Here is a 17,854-nt window from a genome sequence, read left to right on the forward strand (position 1 = left end):
TAACCACTCATATAACCATCATGAGCACAAGTCACTGTGAACGCTCAGTAAAAAGGATGTCTTTTGAAGGACTCTAAGACCTGATATTCCTACCTCTCTCTGTAGAGGCTGAGTTGTACAGAGACTTATTGCATCAATCACAATCCCTACAGCTGGAGATTCAAATCCAGCTGTTGCACAAGTAACTTTACCATTTGCATAATGTCTGTGGGTATGCAATAGTCCGGCCCAGCCAACTCGGTATCCAGCAAATTGACTCTAGAACAGGACAGGCTGTTTATGCTGCTGCGTTGCTTGCTTGCTTGCATGGTCTGAAGGTCTGGAAAGCCTGTTTGTTCTGTTCACTGATTGCACAGACGAAGCTCTCTCTTGCAAGTACAAACATGCAGTCTTAATCAGTCACATACTCCGTAGCCTTCTTTTTATTTTCTTTCTTTCTTTCTTTCTTTCTTTCTTTCTTTCTTTCTTTCTTTCTTTCTTTCTTTCTTTCTCTCCACCCTCCCTTCTTCGTTTTCTTCTCTTTCTTCTTTGGCATCCTCTCATCGGGATCTTTACAGTATTAGGGTCCAGGGACTGAGAGGAGAAAGGAAAGATCCCAGGTGAATGCTGGGAGGGGTTACTCCCTTCTGTGGGTGCTAAGGGTTAAGAACTACCTTTAAGAGAGGACTTCGTATTCTATTTGTAGCTGTTTTGGTTTATATATATATATATATTTACACTAGTTCCCCATGATTTACTGTATTATTAAAAAAAATTATTAGAATCATACAGTCGTAAGGGGCCTCCAGGGTTCATCCAGTCCAACCCCCTTCCATGCCCAGTACCTGCTGCGCTCTGGCTGGTTTCATGTTCCAGTGAAATCAGGCATCACCTGATTACCTCACACTACCAGCATTTCATTTGAAAAGTCCAAGACTCTTGCCAGGTATTTCCTTAAAGCAGGTGGAACCCGGGGCCTTCAAGCTGTGACTCCAATAATCCCTGTCCATTGGCCATATTGGCTAGGACTTATGGGAGTTGGAGAGCTAGCATCATCTGGAAGATAACAGGCTCACAACCTCTGTCCTTAAGGCATGCCTACAATGATAAGCCTGTTCACATTAATCGGACGGACAACAACAACAACAATAATAATAATAATAATAATAATACAGTGGTACCCCTGGATGCTGATGGGATCTGTTCTGGAGCCCCATTCACATCCAGAGCAGAACACAACTTGTGTCTGTGCGTGTGTGGGTCCCGATTCGCAGCTTCTGCACATGTGCGTGACATCATTTTGAGCGTCTGCGCATGCGTCAGCGGCAAAACCTGGAAGTAATCCGTTCCGTTACTTCCAGGTCCCGCGGAACGCAACCTGAAAGCGCTCAACCTGAAGCGTTTTTAACCCAAGGTATGGCTGTAATAATAATTTATTATTTATATCCCGCCCATCTGGCTGGGTTTCCCCAGTCACTCTGGGCAGCCTTCAACAGAACATTAAAATACAATAGTCTATTAAACATTACAAGCTTCCCTAAACAGGGCTGCTTTCAGATGTCTTCTAAAAGTCTGGTAGTTGTTTTGACATCTGGTGGGAGGGCGTTCCACAGGGCGGGTGCCACCACCGAGAAGGCCCTCTGCCTGGTTCCCTGTAACTCAGTGTTGCTGAAAGCAGATGAAATACATTCTGACCATGCTCAGAGGCTCCTTTTCCCGTTATTACAGGGTTGAGTCCTGGCACTGAAAAGCAGATGTGGAGCTTTGCTGTGCTGAGCCCTGGCTGAACCTTAGCTCTGGTCTTCTTCCTTATTCAGAATAAATCACAACACAGCTGGAGGCAGCTGTGCTCCTGAATACCAGTTGCTGGAAACCGCAGGAGGAGAGAGTTTCTCTTGTGCTCGGATCCTGTTTGCTGGCCACTGTGAGAACAGGATGCTGGAGTAGATGGGCCCCTGGCCTGATCCAGCAGCAGGCTGATCTCAATTTCTTAATGCTGCAGTTTGCAAATTTTAAAAAAAGGAATCTGCTCCAGCTGGGTAGAAGGAAGCCACACAACAGCTGCGAGAGATCTTGAGCCTCTGCAATCTGCAGCCCCTTTGTCCTGAAGTTGAAAGACTTGCGGCTCTTTACCTCCCACTTTGGCACACATGTGTTAGAAACAGTTGCCCAGAAACCGGCAAAACCTTGCACTGTTTCCATGTGCGTGGAGGGATATAAAGCACACACAGGGAGAGAAAGAAAACATTAAGCACTGGACCCCCTTGGAGTGTGATCTCGCTTCACTGCAAATCAGCTCCACGGGGCAGTGTGCAGGGGCAGAGAAACCTTGGGGTGGGGGATGAAATAAAACAATTAAGGTCTTTTATATATAAAAATAATAAATGTTCATGGATTTTCCAGGCAAACACTTACATAAATGTATGGGCCACATGTCAGAGGCAGCACAGGAGGGCAGTCCTGGAGCCATTTTGGCTCCCAAACTGACCAAATGTTCTCTCTGCAAGGTCAAAGGAAAATGGAAAAGCCTCCCCATTGTCTTTTCATTCACAAAACCTGTCTTAAGAGTATATCTGTGTACGAATAGGGTATTTGTCACTATAGTCATACCTCGAGTTGAATATGCTTCATGTTGAGCGCATTCGGGTTGTGCTCCGCGGCAACCCGGAAGTAACAGAGCACATTACTTCCAGGTTTTGCTGCTCACGCATGCGCGGACAGTCAAAATGAGGTCACACGCATGCGCTGATGTGGCGAAACGTGACCCGCACATGCACAGACGTGTATTGTGTTCTGTTCGGGATGCAAACGGAGCTCCGGAACGGATCCCGTTCACATCCCGAGGTACCACTGTACAAAAGACTAGCCAGGCTCCCCAGGGTATCCAATCAAGTAAGCATTAACAGGTAACCTGCTAGACAGGAGATAAACAAAGACAGGAGATAAACAACGCACTCAGATTTCTGCTGTAGACCCCCTTTCTGTGATGTAGGTATGATGTGTCTGGGGGGTGGTCTTGAGCTACACCCCTTCTGTGATGTATGTATGATGTTTCTGAGGGTGGTCTTGGACTCCAGGGGGGGCAATTTAAAATGTCTATATAAGGGCGGGCACACCTGGGTTCTGGGTCCTCCTCCTTTCCTGCATGTGAGGGGAGCACCCTGTTGCAACAGATCAATAAAGATCAGGCTTACTAGCTGCTTTGCTTCTCAATATTCTCTGGTTGGCCTCTGTTCTTTTCTCCAACCGATGGAGAACCTACAAAGGACTCTATAAGGGCTCTTGTGTCCCCCATAAGGGAATAAGGGCAGATTTTCGTTTATTACAGGGATGACTCAAGGCCCTGCTTCCTTCTGCTGCTGAAGGAGGCTCTTATAATGGGAGGAGGGCTCTCAGCCACAGGGCGAATGGACTCTCCTCCCAAGGGATGCTGGTTTTGCAAGTTAACTGGTAGAGCAGCCAGATCCCAATTTGGGAAACTGGCATTGCAAAGGAAAGGGCCATAGCTCTGTGGTATCTGCTTTGCATGAAGGAGGTCCCAGCTTGAATCCCCAGCATCTCCAGTTTAGGCTAGGAAAAGACTCCTGCATGAAACCTAGGACAGCTGCTGCTGCCAGTCAGTGCATGCAATGCTGAGCTAGATCAGGGGTCAGCAAACTTACCGCGCCTCAGGCCAGTGTCTCCAGCACCGATCGCGTGGTAGGCCGGAGGGCGGGGAGCACGTTCCCATACGCGTGCCCACATGCTATTTCCAGCACACTTCCGGGTCAGAGGAGCACCGGAAATAGCTTGTGTGCATGTACATGGGCCTCCTACGACCCGGATGTGCACCAGAAATAACGCTTGCACATGCGCGCAAGCTATTTCCAGTGCTCCTCCAACCCAGAAGTGGGCAGCCGTGCTGTGCTGTGCCGGTAAGAACAGGTGGCGGCAGCAGGAGGCAGGGGTTGCCGCGGGCCGGATAAATGAGTCCCTCAGGCCTTATCCGGCCTGCGGGCCTTAGTTTGGGGATGCCTGAGCTAATTGGTCCAGTGGTCTGAATATACCGTATTTTTCGCTCTATAAGACGCACCAGACCACAAGACGCACCTAGTTTTTGGAGGAGGAAAACAAGAAAAAAAATATTCTGAATCTCAGAAGCCAGAATAGCAAGAGGGATTGCTGCGCAGTGAAAGCAGCAATCCCTCTTGCTGTTCTGGCTTCTGGGATAGCTGCGCAGCCTGCATTCGCTCCATAAGACGCACACACATTTCCCCTTACTTTTTGGGGGAGGGAAAAAGTGAGTCTTATAGAGCAAAAAATACGATATATAAATTAACAAATAAGCATAACAAATGACAGGGCAAAATGAAAATGTAAAACACTTTAAGAGAAATATGACACATGCTGCTTTGTAAGGCAGAATTGTAAGGCTATAATGTTTCAAAGATAGCATATTCAATTTGTTCTGCAGCCGGTGGAATTATAGAGACAGGAGGTACATTAGAGCTAATCTGATGAGATCCCCTTTTCCAGTAGAACTACTGGAGTATATCATAGAGCCGAAGAAATCTCAGAAGGCATAAATCAGCAATTTCGGAGGCAGGAAGAGCCTGCTTTGAGCTGTGCCAAGATGAGCAGCCCATCTTGGCACCATAATTCAATTGGTATGAGAGATGAAAGGCAAAATTGCATGTGCAGTCCTTGATCTACAAGTTAACATAGGCAGAGCCTTATGGGGGAAAAATGAATGAGGGAGGTAGGTGAAGTCATCTATCATACCAACCATTGCAATTCCATGTCAAGTGCTGCTGTGACGTCACAAGACTATTCCATGTACTATGTAGAAATAGTAGATGCTTGAATCCACTACAGTGGTACCTCAGGTTAAGAACTTAATTCATTCTGGAGGACCATTCTTAACCTGAAACTGTTCTTAACCTGAAGCACCACTTTAGCTAATGGGGCCTCCCGCTGCCAGAGCACAATTTCTGTTCTCATCCTGAAGCAAAGTTCTTAACCCGAGGTACTATTTCTGGGTTAGAGGAGTCTGTAACCTGAAGCGTCTGTAACCTGAGGTACCACTGTGCTGGATAACACTATAGACTGCAGTTGAGGCCTCATTATTTTAAAGACTTGTCTTAATTTATGCCTTGGCCCTGTTTACCTGAAGGAACATCTCCACCCCCATCGTTCAGCCCGGACACTGAAGTCCAGCTCCGAGGGCCTTATCTGAGGGCCTACCAAACTTTTAGAAGACATCTAAACGAAGCCCTGTTTAGGGAAGCTCTTAATGTTTAATAGGTTATTGTATTTTAGTGTTTTGTTGGAAGCCACCCAGAGTGGCTGGGGAAACCCAGTCAGATGGTCGGGGTATATATGTATGTATGTATGTATGTATGTATGTATGTATGTATAAATAAATAAAATTGTTGTTGTTGTTGTTATTATCTGGCGGTTCCCTCATTGCAAGAAGTGAGGTTCCAGGGACCTTCTTGGTAGTCGCACCCACCCTGTGGAACACCCTCCCATCAGATGTCCAAGAGATAAAGAACTACATGACTTTTAGAAGACATCTGAAAGCAGCCCTGTTTAAGGAAGTTTTTAATGGTTGATGTTTTATTGCATTTTTAATATTTTCTTGGGACCCGCTCAGAGTGGCTGGGGACACCCAGTCATATGGGAGGCATATAAATATAAATATAATAGTAGTAGCATTTGTAGTAGTAGTAATCCTGTGAGATGCCTTGGGTCTGTGGGAGAAAGGCAGGATACGAAAGAAAGAAAGAAAGAAAGAAAGAAAGAAAGAAAGCTCATTTATTTATCTAGGAAATCTAAATATTCAAAAGAAAATTTCCCCAAGAAAACAGAACAACTTTTCTTTTGTCCCCAGAAGTGACAGCAAGGATCTACCACACATATATTTAAACGTCTGTGACTAAAAGCTTGTTTTTCACGAGTTTATTTGGAATGCGATACATGACTGGGAATCGTTTTAAGCCATTATTAATTCACTTCATAGTTATAGTAACAACAGCGTTGGCCTCATTAGACATTAATGCGCCTGCCATTATTAAGCAGTGCCTGTACAAGATCAAGTATATTTCCAGGCACTAAATTGCCATTTCGCATGCTCAGTCCTGCTGCCAAACTCTCTGCCTTCTTCCTTTGTAACACTGCGGAAATCCACTCTTTCCTGACTGTCCTCTGCTCTTCGAGATCTCTATATACGCATGAACAAATAACGCTAGTGTAATGGAATACTTAGGGTTATTTGGTCATCTATACACCTTGATTACAGTTAGCAACGTCGATATACAAAGACGGTCACGAGATAGGAGAATGCGCAGAAATGTTCTCTGCTTGGCAAGGGATCAAATTGCCATGCTTCCTTTTCTTCAGTTACCTCCTATAATTTTGCATCAGGGAAAGGAATTTATTTACCATATTTTTCTGTGTATAAGACTAGGTTTTCCCCCCTAAAAAATAATGTGCAAAATTTGCGGGTGTCTTATACACGGATAGATCTTCCCCCATTTTCTTAAATTGGAGCCTCCCCAAATAGAGGGCATCTTATACATGGGGGCGTCTTATAGACAGGAAAATACGGTATTACATTTGTACCAAGCTTGCAGCTCAAGGTGGTGTGCATGATTCCCCTTCCTCTCCATTCTACCTTCTCAACAACTCTGTGAGGTGGGCTAGGCTGAGAGGCAGTAACTGGCCTGCGGTCACCCAGCAAGCTTCATGGCCAAGTGGGGAATCGAACCCTGATCTCCCAGGTCTTAGATCAGCGCACTAACCACTACACCACCTCAGGCTAATGTTACTTAAGCAGAGACCCCTGCAGCTCCCACTACTCCAAAGATGCATGTCTTGTCTTTTCAGATACATGGCTTCAAGAGCTGTAGATACAGGAGAGTCCCATGTAGCAGGGATGGGGAACCAGTGGCCTTCCATTGTTTGGACTCCCAACTCCCATCATCCCTGAGCTTTGGCCACACCGGCTGAGACTGATGGGAGCCGCAGTCCAGCAACATTTGGAGAGCTGCATGCTCCCTGCGCCACCATGCAAGAGTGACTGCGTGTTTGCAGTGCACCAGGACAGAATTGAATGGTCCAGCTTGAATGGTCCATGTGGTCGCATTTGAATTATTCCAGGCTTTGCAGAAGAAAACGGAATCTTAGGCGAGCACAATTTGTTACACCATTTCAGCTCACATTGCAGTTTGTGTATTGGTTTAGTGATGTTATGTTGCCCCACGAAAGCCGTATTTAAAAAAAATAAAATCCAAGCATTTTTTTTTAAGAAAAAGGATAGTTTATTGCACTTATCTGAAAGCACAATTGGGGGGGGGGGGACCACATGCACAGGTGTACAGAAATGAAACTAAAGATGGTAAACATTTCAGTCTGTTGGATGAAACATAATAAAAAAAAACTTATTGGCTTAAAAGGGTTGTAAACACCAGCTAATATTAATGACCAAAGCAAGGTGCCCTATTACAGAGAATACAAACTAGCAAGCCAAGCTGTTATCATGAGGTCTTTTTTTAATTAAAAAAGTATAATATTTCAGTATTGTAACATGAACATCTGGTTCTCGACCAGGAGGAGTGCAAAACAGCCCTGTTTCCACCCTCCAGAAGTTCCCGACTTCAGAGAAATGTCTTGGATGCCTTTTGACATCTCGCTTGCCGACGAAGCTCCCCAAACGGACCATCTAGTGACCTGTGTGAACCTCGGCAGCTGAGTTGGTTACGATCCAGTGGCAGACTATAAAAAGAAACTCCGAGGCCGGCTCCATATATAGATGAGGAAGGGATCAAGCAAAACAGATCAGGTCTCAGAGGGAAACAAATATGACCTGCTAGTCACCCTAAACTGAAAGGGAAGAAGCGTAACACTCATTATGCAAGTGCTTGTTGCAAAACAGGTATCTGCCGTGACCAAATGTTAAGTTCTAGATATGCAGAGGTGCTGTGTTCTTGGTTTGCAGTGGTTTCTCCCCAGAAAATCTACCACAGGGCAGTTTAAGGAGGAAACAGGTGTGGCACTTGACCTGGGCATTGGGTTCCCAAAGCTTCTCCACACGTGCCCCCCCTCCCTCAGTCCCTGCAGTTAAGTTGGCTCATCCACAGGTTCATTAGCAGCTGCTTAAAAAACCCCAAGGGTGCTTCTGTTCCTCAAATAAACATATCCTTAAAACTGTAAGGGAAGGCTTTCCCATCCAAACGACTGGAATCAAACTCTTTCCTAGAGTTTTGGGTTGGTTTGTTTTTTTAACTCTTCATGAAATATACCGTATTTTTCCGTGTATAAGACTAGGTTTCCCCCCTAAAAAATAATGTCAAAAATTGGGGGCATCTTATACACAGATACATCTCCCCCCATTTTCTTAAATCTGAGTCCCCCCAAATAAGGGGCGTCTTATACATGGAGGAGTCTTATAGACGGAAAAATACGGTAAATTGCAGTGATTAGTAAATTATCAAGCACTTCTGCTGTAAACATCTCAAGTATAAGACATTGCAATATATAGCTAATATAGCTTTTTTTTTAAAAGGACGATTCTGAAGACAAAACCTAACCAATACCAGAGACTCTCTTGTGAGATGCAATTTCTTTATTTTCGTTTTGTTTCGTGATACAAAAGTGGAAATTCAGAGTCTCCTCTAGTTACAGTTCAGTCAGGCCAAGCATGGATCTCAACGGGCACCCACAGCCCACCCCCTTCATATTACAAGCTTGACTTTCAATGTTCTGCCTAATTCTCTCATGGGCATCTATGAAACAAAAGCCATTAGTGTCCCGGTTTTAGGCATAAGAGGAGCCAATGTCTGCACAAAGCCTGGGATGAACCCAACCTTTTCAGCAAGGTATGAAATTAGTAACCGCAGATTGAAGGTTCAGTGGAACCCTGGAAGTTACAACGAAAATGGTCCCAAGAGTTTTTCACCTCAATTGCCAAACTGTGCCTTGCTAAGTTGACTTTCTACTGAGAAAGGTTTTCTCGTTCTGAAATGTAACCGTCTTCCACATTGCACCCATTCCCCCCTGTGCGGTGTAAAAGTACAAGGACATTAAAAAATGCATTTCTGCTCTTCAGCCTATGTAACAGACGTCCTCCCCAATGTCGCACAGATATTAATTTGCATGCTAGAGCAACATTTGTTTTGCTGCTAAAGAGGTTAAATCGATAAGTATTTTTAAACGGTACAGCTACGGCAAAGACTTCTTAAAGCCACGTTGCCCATCTCGCCCGAGAGATACAGAAACAAGACACCTCACTACACAGTTTGGGGGATATTCGACAAAGTCAGTGTTTTATATCAAAGTGCTAATTGTTGCCAGACGCTGGCCCAACACTCCCACATGCATGTCCATGCTGTTTTCGTGCTCCAGGTCTTTGGGGGCCTCATATTACCTCCCATTCGTCTTCGTCTGAGTGGAACGACATGGAAGCGTCGCTGTGCTTCTGCAACGTGTGAGAATGGTGGAAGGTCTTAGTGAGGCGCTGAAGGAGGCAGCCTGAAGGACCGACAGCCCACAGTTCATCTAGAGGAGTAGCTGAGGAAGAAATAAGTTGCCAGGTTCAATTTTAGCAGGCCAACAGACAGGCTGTTAGCTAAGGAGTCCATCCCATCCTGTACTACAACTCCCAGAAGCATTGCCTGCTTTGCATTGCTGTGTCTCCTGTGCTAAAGATCCCGTTTGAAGCCTAACAGGTGAAGGCAGGATGGGGTGGGGAGTTTTTTGACAGTATCGCTGTAACTATTCCTACTTAAATGCCACACGGAGGAAGGGCCAAAACAAGGGCCAAAACAGACCTGATTAAACTGCCCACAAGTGCGCCTACCACCTGATTTTTAATCCCGTATGTGTGGCAAGCACACCTATGAAAGCAGTGCCCAAAGGGACATTAGATGCATCACCACTGATGAGCCAGGTGCCCGGCGCTAGGTCAATTCCTTTCCACCTACTCTCTAGTATAAGTATGCCCCACGGAGAGCCTCAAGGTCCATAAATAGTGGTCCTAAGGAAGTTAGATTGGCTTCAACCAGAGCCAGGTCCTTTTCAGCACTGGCTCCGGCCTGGTGGAACGCTCTGCCTCATGAGACCAGGGCCCTGCAGGATCTGATTTCTTTCCGCAGGGCCTGTAAGACAGAGTTGTTCCGCCTGGCCTTTGGCTTGGAGCCAATTTGATTCCCTCCCTCCCTCTCTTTCTTTTTTCTTTTCCTTCTCCTCCTGCGATGAGACTACATTTTAATATTTTAATGTTTCAATATTTTAATGTTGTATTTTAATTTTGTTTTTAAGTTGTAATCATTCAACCTGTTTTTATTATTGCTTGTAAGCCGCCCTGAGCCCGGCCTTGGCTGGGGAGGGCGGGGTATAAATAAAAATTATTATTATTACTATTATTAGTAGTAGTAAGCTCTCCGCAAGGCTTTCTGTGGAAACCCTGTACAGTTGTACCTTGGAAGTCAAATGGAATCCGTTCCGGAAGTCCATTCGTCTTCCAAAACGTTCGGAAACTAAAGCGCGGCTTCCAATTGGCTGACGGAAGCCCTGTCAGATGTTCGGATTCCAAAAATAGTTTGCAAACCGGAACAGTCACTTCCGGGTTTGTGGCGTTCAGGAGCCAAAATGTTCGAGAACTAAGCTGTTCGAAAACCAAGGTATGACTGTATTCATCCAATGTTCTCTTTAAGAAGAGGTCATTCGACACTTTGAAAACAACAACATAGAATTGCAGAGTTGGAAGGAAGGACCCTGAGGGTCATCTACACCAACCCCCTGCAATGAAGGAATCTTTTGCCCAACATGGGGCTTGAACCCTTAACCCTGAGATGAAGAGTTGCATGCTCCACCCACTGAGTGATCCAGCTATTAATTATGCTCCTGCTCAGACCAGCATGCTTCATGTTTCAAGTACAGCGGACGCTCGGGTTGCGAACGTGATCCGTGCGGGAGGCACGTTCACAACCCACAGCGTTCACAACCTGCAGCGCTGCGTCTGCGCAGGTTGCAATCCGGTGCTTCTGTGCAAAGCGCGATTTAGTCTTCTGCACATGCGCGAGCGCCTAATCTGGGAAGTAACCCGTTCCAATACTTTTGGATTTGGTGCGGTGCACAACCTGAAAACACACAACCTGAAGCGCCTGTAACCTGAGGTATGACTGTACAGTGGTACCTCGGGTTACATACGCTTCAGGTTACAGATTCCGCTAACCCAGAAATAGTACCTCGGGATAAGAACTTTGCTTCAGGATGAGAACAGAAATCGCACGGCAGCAGCAGGAGGACCCATTAGCTAAAGTGGTGCTTCAGGTTAAGAACAGTTTCAGGTTAAGAACAGACCTCCAGAATGAATTAAGTATGTAACCAGAGGTATCGCTGTACTGGATGCAATTCCCACTACAAGACCGCAAGAGCATGTATATATAAAAAAAGAGAGCGAAACACAACTCACCTGTCAAACAAGTAACATTCCCTGGAATCTTCTTCCAGTAATCTCCTGCGGGGTTTTTATCCGTGATGCCGTACCGACGTGCTATGTCGCCATTCGGACAACGTGCCCAAACAGTCCTTGTACTTATCGCCAGCTGGCATGCCTGAAGCCCTGAAGCCAAAGGATAAGTTTGGTCAAAGTACAGAAGAGCGAATACAAAAGCAAAATACAGTGTCAGTAAAGGGAAATGCAAAAAGAAGGCAGGGAGGAGGAGGAACACCGACACATCACTTCTCCCTTTTCTTCTGCTTCTAATTTCATGGGGGAAAGGGACGTTACACATTTCCCAATGGCATTTCAACAGCGACCAAATGATGAAGGCAAAATATTCTCACCTGGAACCTGTTCCCAATCTGTGCCTACAGGCATCTCCTCTGTAATCCCCGTGCGAACATGGACGTTCCATTTGTTGTCGATCGCCCACAGGCTCTGATCGTTGGGACTTGAGAACACACTAACCAAGTTGACTCCAACTGGCTGCAAAAGATAATACAACGGTCAATGTCATCCTCTGCCGTTTGATACAAACCCTCTCTAATGGATCGGCACTGACTGAGAGGCGGGAAATTAAATTAAAGATGAACTGCTGGAAGGAGTGGAGAGAAAGTGCTGGATGTATATTGGCAGTCAAAAGAGCCTCAGAAAAAGTAGCATTATTGTTATTTATTGCAGAAAACAAACTCAAAACAAATTACGATAGATAACATTCCATTTTGCCTCTGGGAAGGCAAAAAACACCCGTAAAATGAAGGCTCAATATCACTTTCTCTAAAAACCTAAACTAACTAATGATATTTATATAACGCTTCTGTTTTAAAATCTGAACTCGGTGCCAAATTTCCACTAAGTGCAACAGGAAGCAAATCTGTCATGGAAAGAGAAATATGTTAGGCGAGAGACTCCATGTCATACTGTTCTTACAAAGAGATTCTCTTCTCTCCGTCTCTCACTCTCTGACACACACACATTTCATTTTTCATGACTGCATCCTACAGTTCCCCATCGTGTTTCAATTTAAATACCAAATAACACAGAATACATGCGCACAAGCCCTTGGTATTTGCAGTGCCAATGCCTTTTGATTCTTTCGGCTCCCTATTATTTCTGCATTCTAGAATACATAGCCATTGTGCTCTGGAGTAAAAAGCTGCCTATCTGAATTATCGCCATTCTGCACAACTCGATCTACACTCTGTATCTTAGCCTTTAGCGAAATTATGGCTACCGGGAGAACAGACGCTGAGTGTATTAGAAGCCAAAGAAGCTCATCCCCTTTCCAGTCAGAATCTGATCATAGCGATTGGGATGAAAAGCTCTCCTCCAGCTCAAACTGGCAAGCGACCCAAAGATCCCTTCTCCTGTACTGTGTGATCAGAACTACAAGATCAACTAAGTTTCTGGGTGTGTGATCTCTGTCTCTGCCCTGCTACTTTGCACTGCCACGGCGGCGGCAGCGTGCGAGTCACCCTGAATTCTGCTCTTGCCCTAGGGACCCCTCCCAGGGCAACACCAGGCTTTCAGCCAGAGGGCCCCACGCCCTAATAGGGAACCCTCCTGGGGCTACAAGCTGACGCAGGTGGCGTTGGGGGAAATGAGAAGGGAGATTATTACCTTTGTGCAAGAGGCTAAATTCCAGACACCCAAAAGCCTGAGGTTTCTACCAACATACGCAAAAAGCCCTCTCTCCAGCCTCTACCCAGGCAAGCAAGAATCTATTTGCTGTCCAAGGACACAATACAACCAGGTAAAAACATTCAAGGTGGCAGCAGAGCAGAAGCAATGAGGGGCATGGCCTAGGGAGAGGCTGTGGCTTATGGAGAGTGCCAAGGGCCAGACTGAGAGCCTGCAGGGCCGCATTCAGCCTCTGGCTCTCCACCCTGGTTTTAGCTATCGATGAGGTTTAAATGTTTGGATGACTATGCATTGGGAATGAGGTGGAGGACAGGTGTCAGGACGTTCTTAGCCCTGTGTGGAGGGCTGTGTGGAGAGAGTCTCTTCCTTTAAATTCCTAGGAGTTTATCTCAGTGAAGACCTTGGAAAATCAACACAACCCAGGTGGTTAAGAAAGCCCAACAGAGACTCCATCTCCTCAGAGTATTGAGAAAGAACAATGTCAATCAACATTTAATGATCTCCTTCTACTGGTCCACAATAGAAAGTGTCCTTTCATACTGCATCACGGTGTGGTACGCTGGTTTGACATCAACTGATAGGAAGTGCCTACAGAGGGTGGTGAATACAGCTCAAGATATTATGGGCTGTCAAGTGAATCCAATGGATGAAATAGTGGAAGAACGTTGCCTCAGGAGAGTGAGGAAAATTCTCAGGGATGATTCACACCCTGGCCGGCACTTTCTTGATCTCCTGCCCTCAGGCAGAAGATATAGAAGAAGCATGATTAGTCGCACCAACAGGGTAAAGAACAGCTTCTATCCATGGGCTGTTAGGCTGCTGAATGAAAGATAACAACAGGGCAACTGACTTTTGGGTTTGGTGGGTGTGCGTCAGTAAACGAGGGGAATTAAGACTAAGAGAGCTGAGTGGGGGGGGGCCTCGTGTAATCTCACTGTATACAAGTTGTACAAGTGACAATAAAGTATTTCAATTATGATGTCTGGGTCCTGAACACAGACTGTTGGTCTAGCACACCACGCTCTGGTCTACAGATGACAACAAAACGGGGGGGGGGGGGAATTATCCTGTTCTCTAAAAAAAGCAAACATTTATAAATGAAGCCTCTGCTGCTGAATTGTGAGAAGGATCGCTGTGTGTGTGTCAACAACGGCTACTGCAAATGTCACCGATGCCAACTTATTTTAAAGGCCATTTGAGCATTGCAGGTGAAACGTTAGCCAGCTCTTCGAAGTTTCTGAAGCTACCAGTATCTTATGCGGAACACATCATTTCTTATCACTTTGCAGCACCCACAGTAAGCTGGACAGGCAGATAGCAAGCACGTTGCTGCACAGAGGAAGTTGAAGAGGACAGTTTCGTATGAGGCTCTTCAGAGCCCCACACCCACACGATGCCTCCCACATTCTTGTGTAACTGCACGGTTGAGTATGAGCTGTGAAATGCCCTCCGAACACCAACAGAAACAATAACAAACACGAAGGAGTATCTGTTGGGTATTGCAAGGGATCTTTTATTCATTACACATTAGCAGCCAACTTAGGAGATTTTTCTTTATGGGTCAAACACAGTTACTTTTATGCTTTGTCCTTCTTCCTCTGCCCCCCCCCCCCACTTCAAATCACATATTCCCCACATGCATGTTGGCCAGTAATATGGAGTGCGAGCCAGACTCTTTTTTTAAATCCAAGGCTGAATTTTAAGACTCCGGTTATGCGGTTGCTGAATCTTAGCCCTGCAGCAGAGTCAAGGACTGTGCCATTCTTTGCCAATGGTTTAGGCATCTGACAAACTAGGCTTTAGTTCGCAAAAGCCACAAAAAGACCTGCTAGCTTTTAAATGCACCAGATGCTGTAGCTTAGACTATAAACCTATTGCATTTACGGGGGGGGGGGGGGGGAATACTTGTATACTGCATCATAAAAAATATCAAAGCGGTTCACAAGCATTATACACACACACACATTGCGTACAAAATTTAAGGTAGTGGATCATCAGCTAACTATTACAGGAAATATTTCCTTAATTGTCTGCGTAAGCCTGGCGGCACAGAAAACGTTCCCCCGCAAGTATTTGAAAGTTAAGGCAGAAGACACCTGCTGAATCTCTACTGGACGAGCATCCCATAGGATTGGGCCGATGAGACTAAAGGCTCTGTTTCGTGGGGATGTCAAACGAGCCTCATCAACCTGGAGGATACTACAGGGTGGAACTGAACAGTGCGCTCCTCCGGCTGTTCTACCTGTGCAAGCATTGCAGATTCATTATTATTATTATTATTATTATTATTATTATTATTATTATTATTATTATATGTGTGCCCCAGTGGCACAATGGGTCAGTGCATCTGGCTGCTAACCAGAAAGGTGGTGCTTCGAGTCCACCCAGGGACGGCTGTGGGGAGGTTTCTTGCATTGCAGGGGGTTGGACTAGAAGACCCCTGGGGTTCCCTTTCAAGAATTCTATGGTTCTATGTATACCAGGGGTTGGCAAGGTTTACCTCGCCTGGGCCGGTTCACTCCAGCGGAGATCCCTCTGCGGGCTGGATTGCGCATGTGCACGCAATTTCCAGCACCTGTGCGGAAGCGATATCCGGCGCCGCGCTGCACCGGTTTAGCACAGGACGCGGGGACCTGCCAAGTGGGCAGCTCGTGGGCCAGTTAAACGACACCCCCCCCCCCGTGGGCTGCTCCTGGCCCATGGGCCTTAGGTTGCCTACCCCTGATGTATACCACCCTTCGTTCGTAGAACACAGGGCAGTTTGCAACAGAAAAATACAAACCGAGATGACAAACTATATAATATAGAAACACCCTCCGCCCCGCCACCCACATTATTCTGGGAGATCCAGGGCATCCATGGGGGGCAGGAGAAGGTAGGGGAGCCCTGTTGTGCAATCAGATGTCCTTGCACAGGTCAAATCCTGCCCGTAAGTGTTCAGAAACAGTACTTTTATCACTCCAAACTCGGGATAATTATTTAGAAATCCTTTCCAGCCTTTAATAAGCCATTTGTGCATTCCCAACATGCATGTTGTGAAAAGAAGACTTGAAAGATGAAAAGGGAAGTGAGCAAAAAAGAGAGAAAGAAAGAAGGAATGAAAAAGCAATCAAATGTGGGTGGCACAAGCAAGATGAGCTAGCCCTTCATCCAAAGGCAACCTCTTCTCAAAGCGACCACCAAACAGGGGCTACACTGGGAATCACTCGAGGCAGGATGCGTGAGAAGGCCCATCGCTGACCTTTATCCTGCAATCTCATTTTACAAGCTTCATTCCCAAAAGTACAACTGGGCGCCTGGAGGAAAATTTAGTGCTGCAAGTTTGAACATGTGCTTAGGCAGACATGTGGGTGTCCTCTGCAAACCCTTAAACAGAGCCACACTCTGCTCTGCACCTTCTCCTCTGCCCACTCCACTCTACTAAAATAATATTTTTTTGAAGCCCATATATTCCTTGACCTAACGGCAATAAAGTATTTTTACCCTGCTCTCCAGCTGAAAAGGTCTCCGGAAAGGGGTTACAATGATCAGTAACAAGATGAGCATGAGACTCGGTAGAGCATGAGACTCTTAATTTTTCAGGGTTGTGGGTTCGAGCCCCATGCTGGGCAAAAGATTCCTGCACTGCAGGGGGTTGGACTAGATGGCCCCCGGGGTTCCCTTCCAACTCTACAATTCTGCGATTCCATGCTCCTTGTGCAATACACAAGACATGGCACAAAAGGAGAAAGTGACAGGGAGGGAGGAGGGGAAAACAGCAACACCCAGGCACTCCTGCTTTCTGGCAAGGAAGAACGAAGCAAGCTCTCTGCAGCTGCTCCATTTCTGGCTAATTGATAGGGCTAGGCCTTGGTCCAGTATATCTGAAGGAGCATCTCCACCCCCATCATTCTGCCCAGACACTGAGGTCCAGCGCCGAGGGCCTTCTGGCAGTTCCCTCACGGCAAGAAGCCAAGTTACAGGGAACCAGGCAGAGGGCCTTCTCGGTAGTGGCACCCCCACCAGATGTCAAAGAGAACAACAACTACCACCAGACTTTTAGAAGACATCTGAAGGCAGCCCAGTTTTTAATGTATGATGAATTATGGTATTTTAATATTTTGTTGGAAGCCGCCCAGAGTGGCTGGGGAAGCCCAGCCAGATGGGCGGGGTATAAATAAATTATTATTATTATTATTATTATTATTATTATTATTATTATTCCCATTGCTATGATGTTCTTCCTGGGAGGAACCTCTTTGTGGCTTTTGTGTTCAGCAGTAGAAAGCTGAGCATGCTTCCCTTCAGCTCTGCATTCCCGGGGATGATTTTGGCACCCCTCTGCAAACCGCACTCACATCTCCAGGCAGCCAGAGAGACTCGTGCATGGTCTGAGGCACCCTGAACAGCTGCAAAGATGAGCATGTCTGAGATTGCCCAGCTTCTGAATAGAAGACTTCCAGGGAACCATGTTCATAGTGAGGCGTAAAGAAGGGGCAGGGCACATGTCTATTGCAGGGACACTGGAGGCCAGTCTTTATAAAGGTAAAGGGACCCCTGACCATTAGGTCCAGTCGCAGATGACTCTGGGGTTGCGGTGCTCATCTCGCTTTATTGGCCGAGGGAGCCAGCGTACAGCTTCCAGGTCATGTGGCCAGCATGACTTAGCCACTTCTGGCGAACCAGAGCAGCGCATGGAAATGCTGTTTACCTTCCCACCAGAGGGGTACCTATTTATCTACTTGCACTTTGACGTGCTTTTGAACTGCT

The 17,854-nt window shown here is 46.1% G+C and overlaps 1 protein-coding gene and 1 long non-coding RNA gene across 5 annotated transcripts in view; one reads left to right on the forward strand and one right to left on the reverse strand.

Annotated features, from left to right (window-relative positions):
* Positions 1–3,736: 3,736 nt before the first annotated feature.
* Positions 3,737–8,240, forward strand: LOC310845240. The gene is made up of 2 exons (XR_014564594.1): positions 3,737–3,893; positions 6,847–8,240. It is a non-coding gene; the product is annotated as an uncharacterized lncRNA (long non-coding RNA).
* Positions 7,257–17,854, reverse strand: part of TECPR2 (tectonin beta-propeller repeat containing 2) — a 55,186-nt gene continuing 44,588 nt past the window's right edge. For all 4 annotated transcript variants that reach the window (XR_014562199.1, XR_014562200.1, XM_083730999.1 and 1 more), the window contains 3 exons: positions 11,809–11,950; positions 11,435–11,584; positions 7,257–9,528 (listed from right to left, as the gene is read on the reverse strand). Coding sequence is in view for 2 of the 4 variants with exons in the window: in XM_083730999.1 (XP_083587125.1) it covers positions 9,377–9,528; positions 11,435–11,584; positions 11,809–11,950 (444 nt within the window). In the remaining 2 variants the exon portion in view is untranslated. The remainder of the gene's footprint in view (positions 9,529–11,434; positions 11,585–11,808; positions 11,951–17,854) is intronic.

This window comes from Podarcis gaigeae, assembly GCF_964106915.1.
Source record: "Podarcis gaigeae genome assembly, chromosome: 1".
Taxonomy (NCBI): Eukaryota; Metazoa; Chordata; class Lepidosauria; order Squamata; family Lacertidae; genus Podarcis; species Podarcis gaigeae.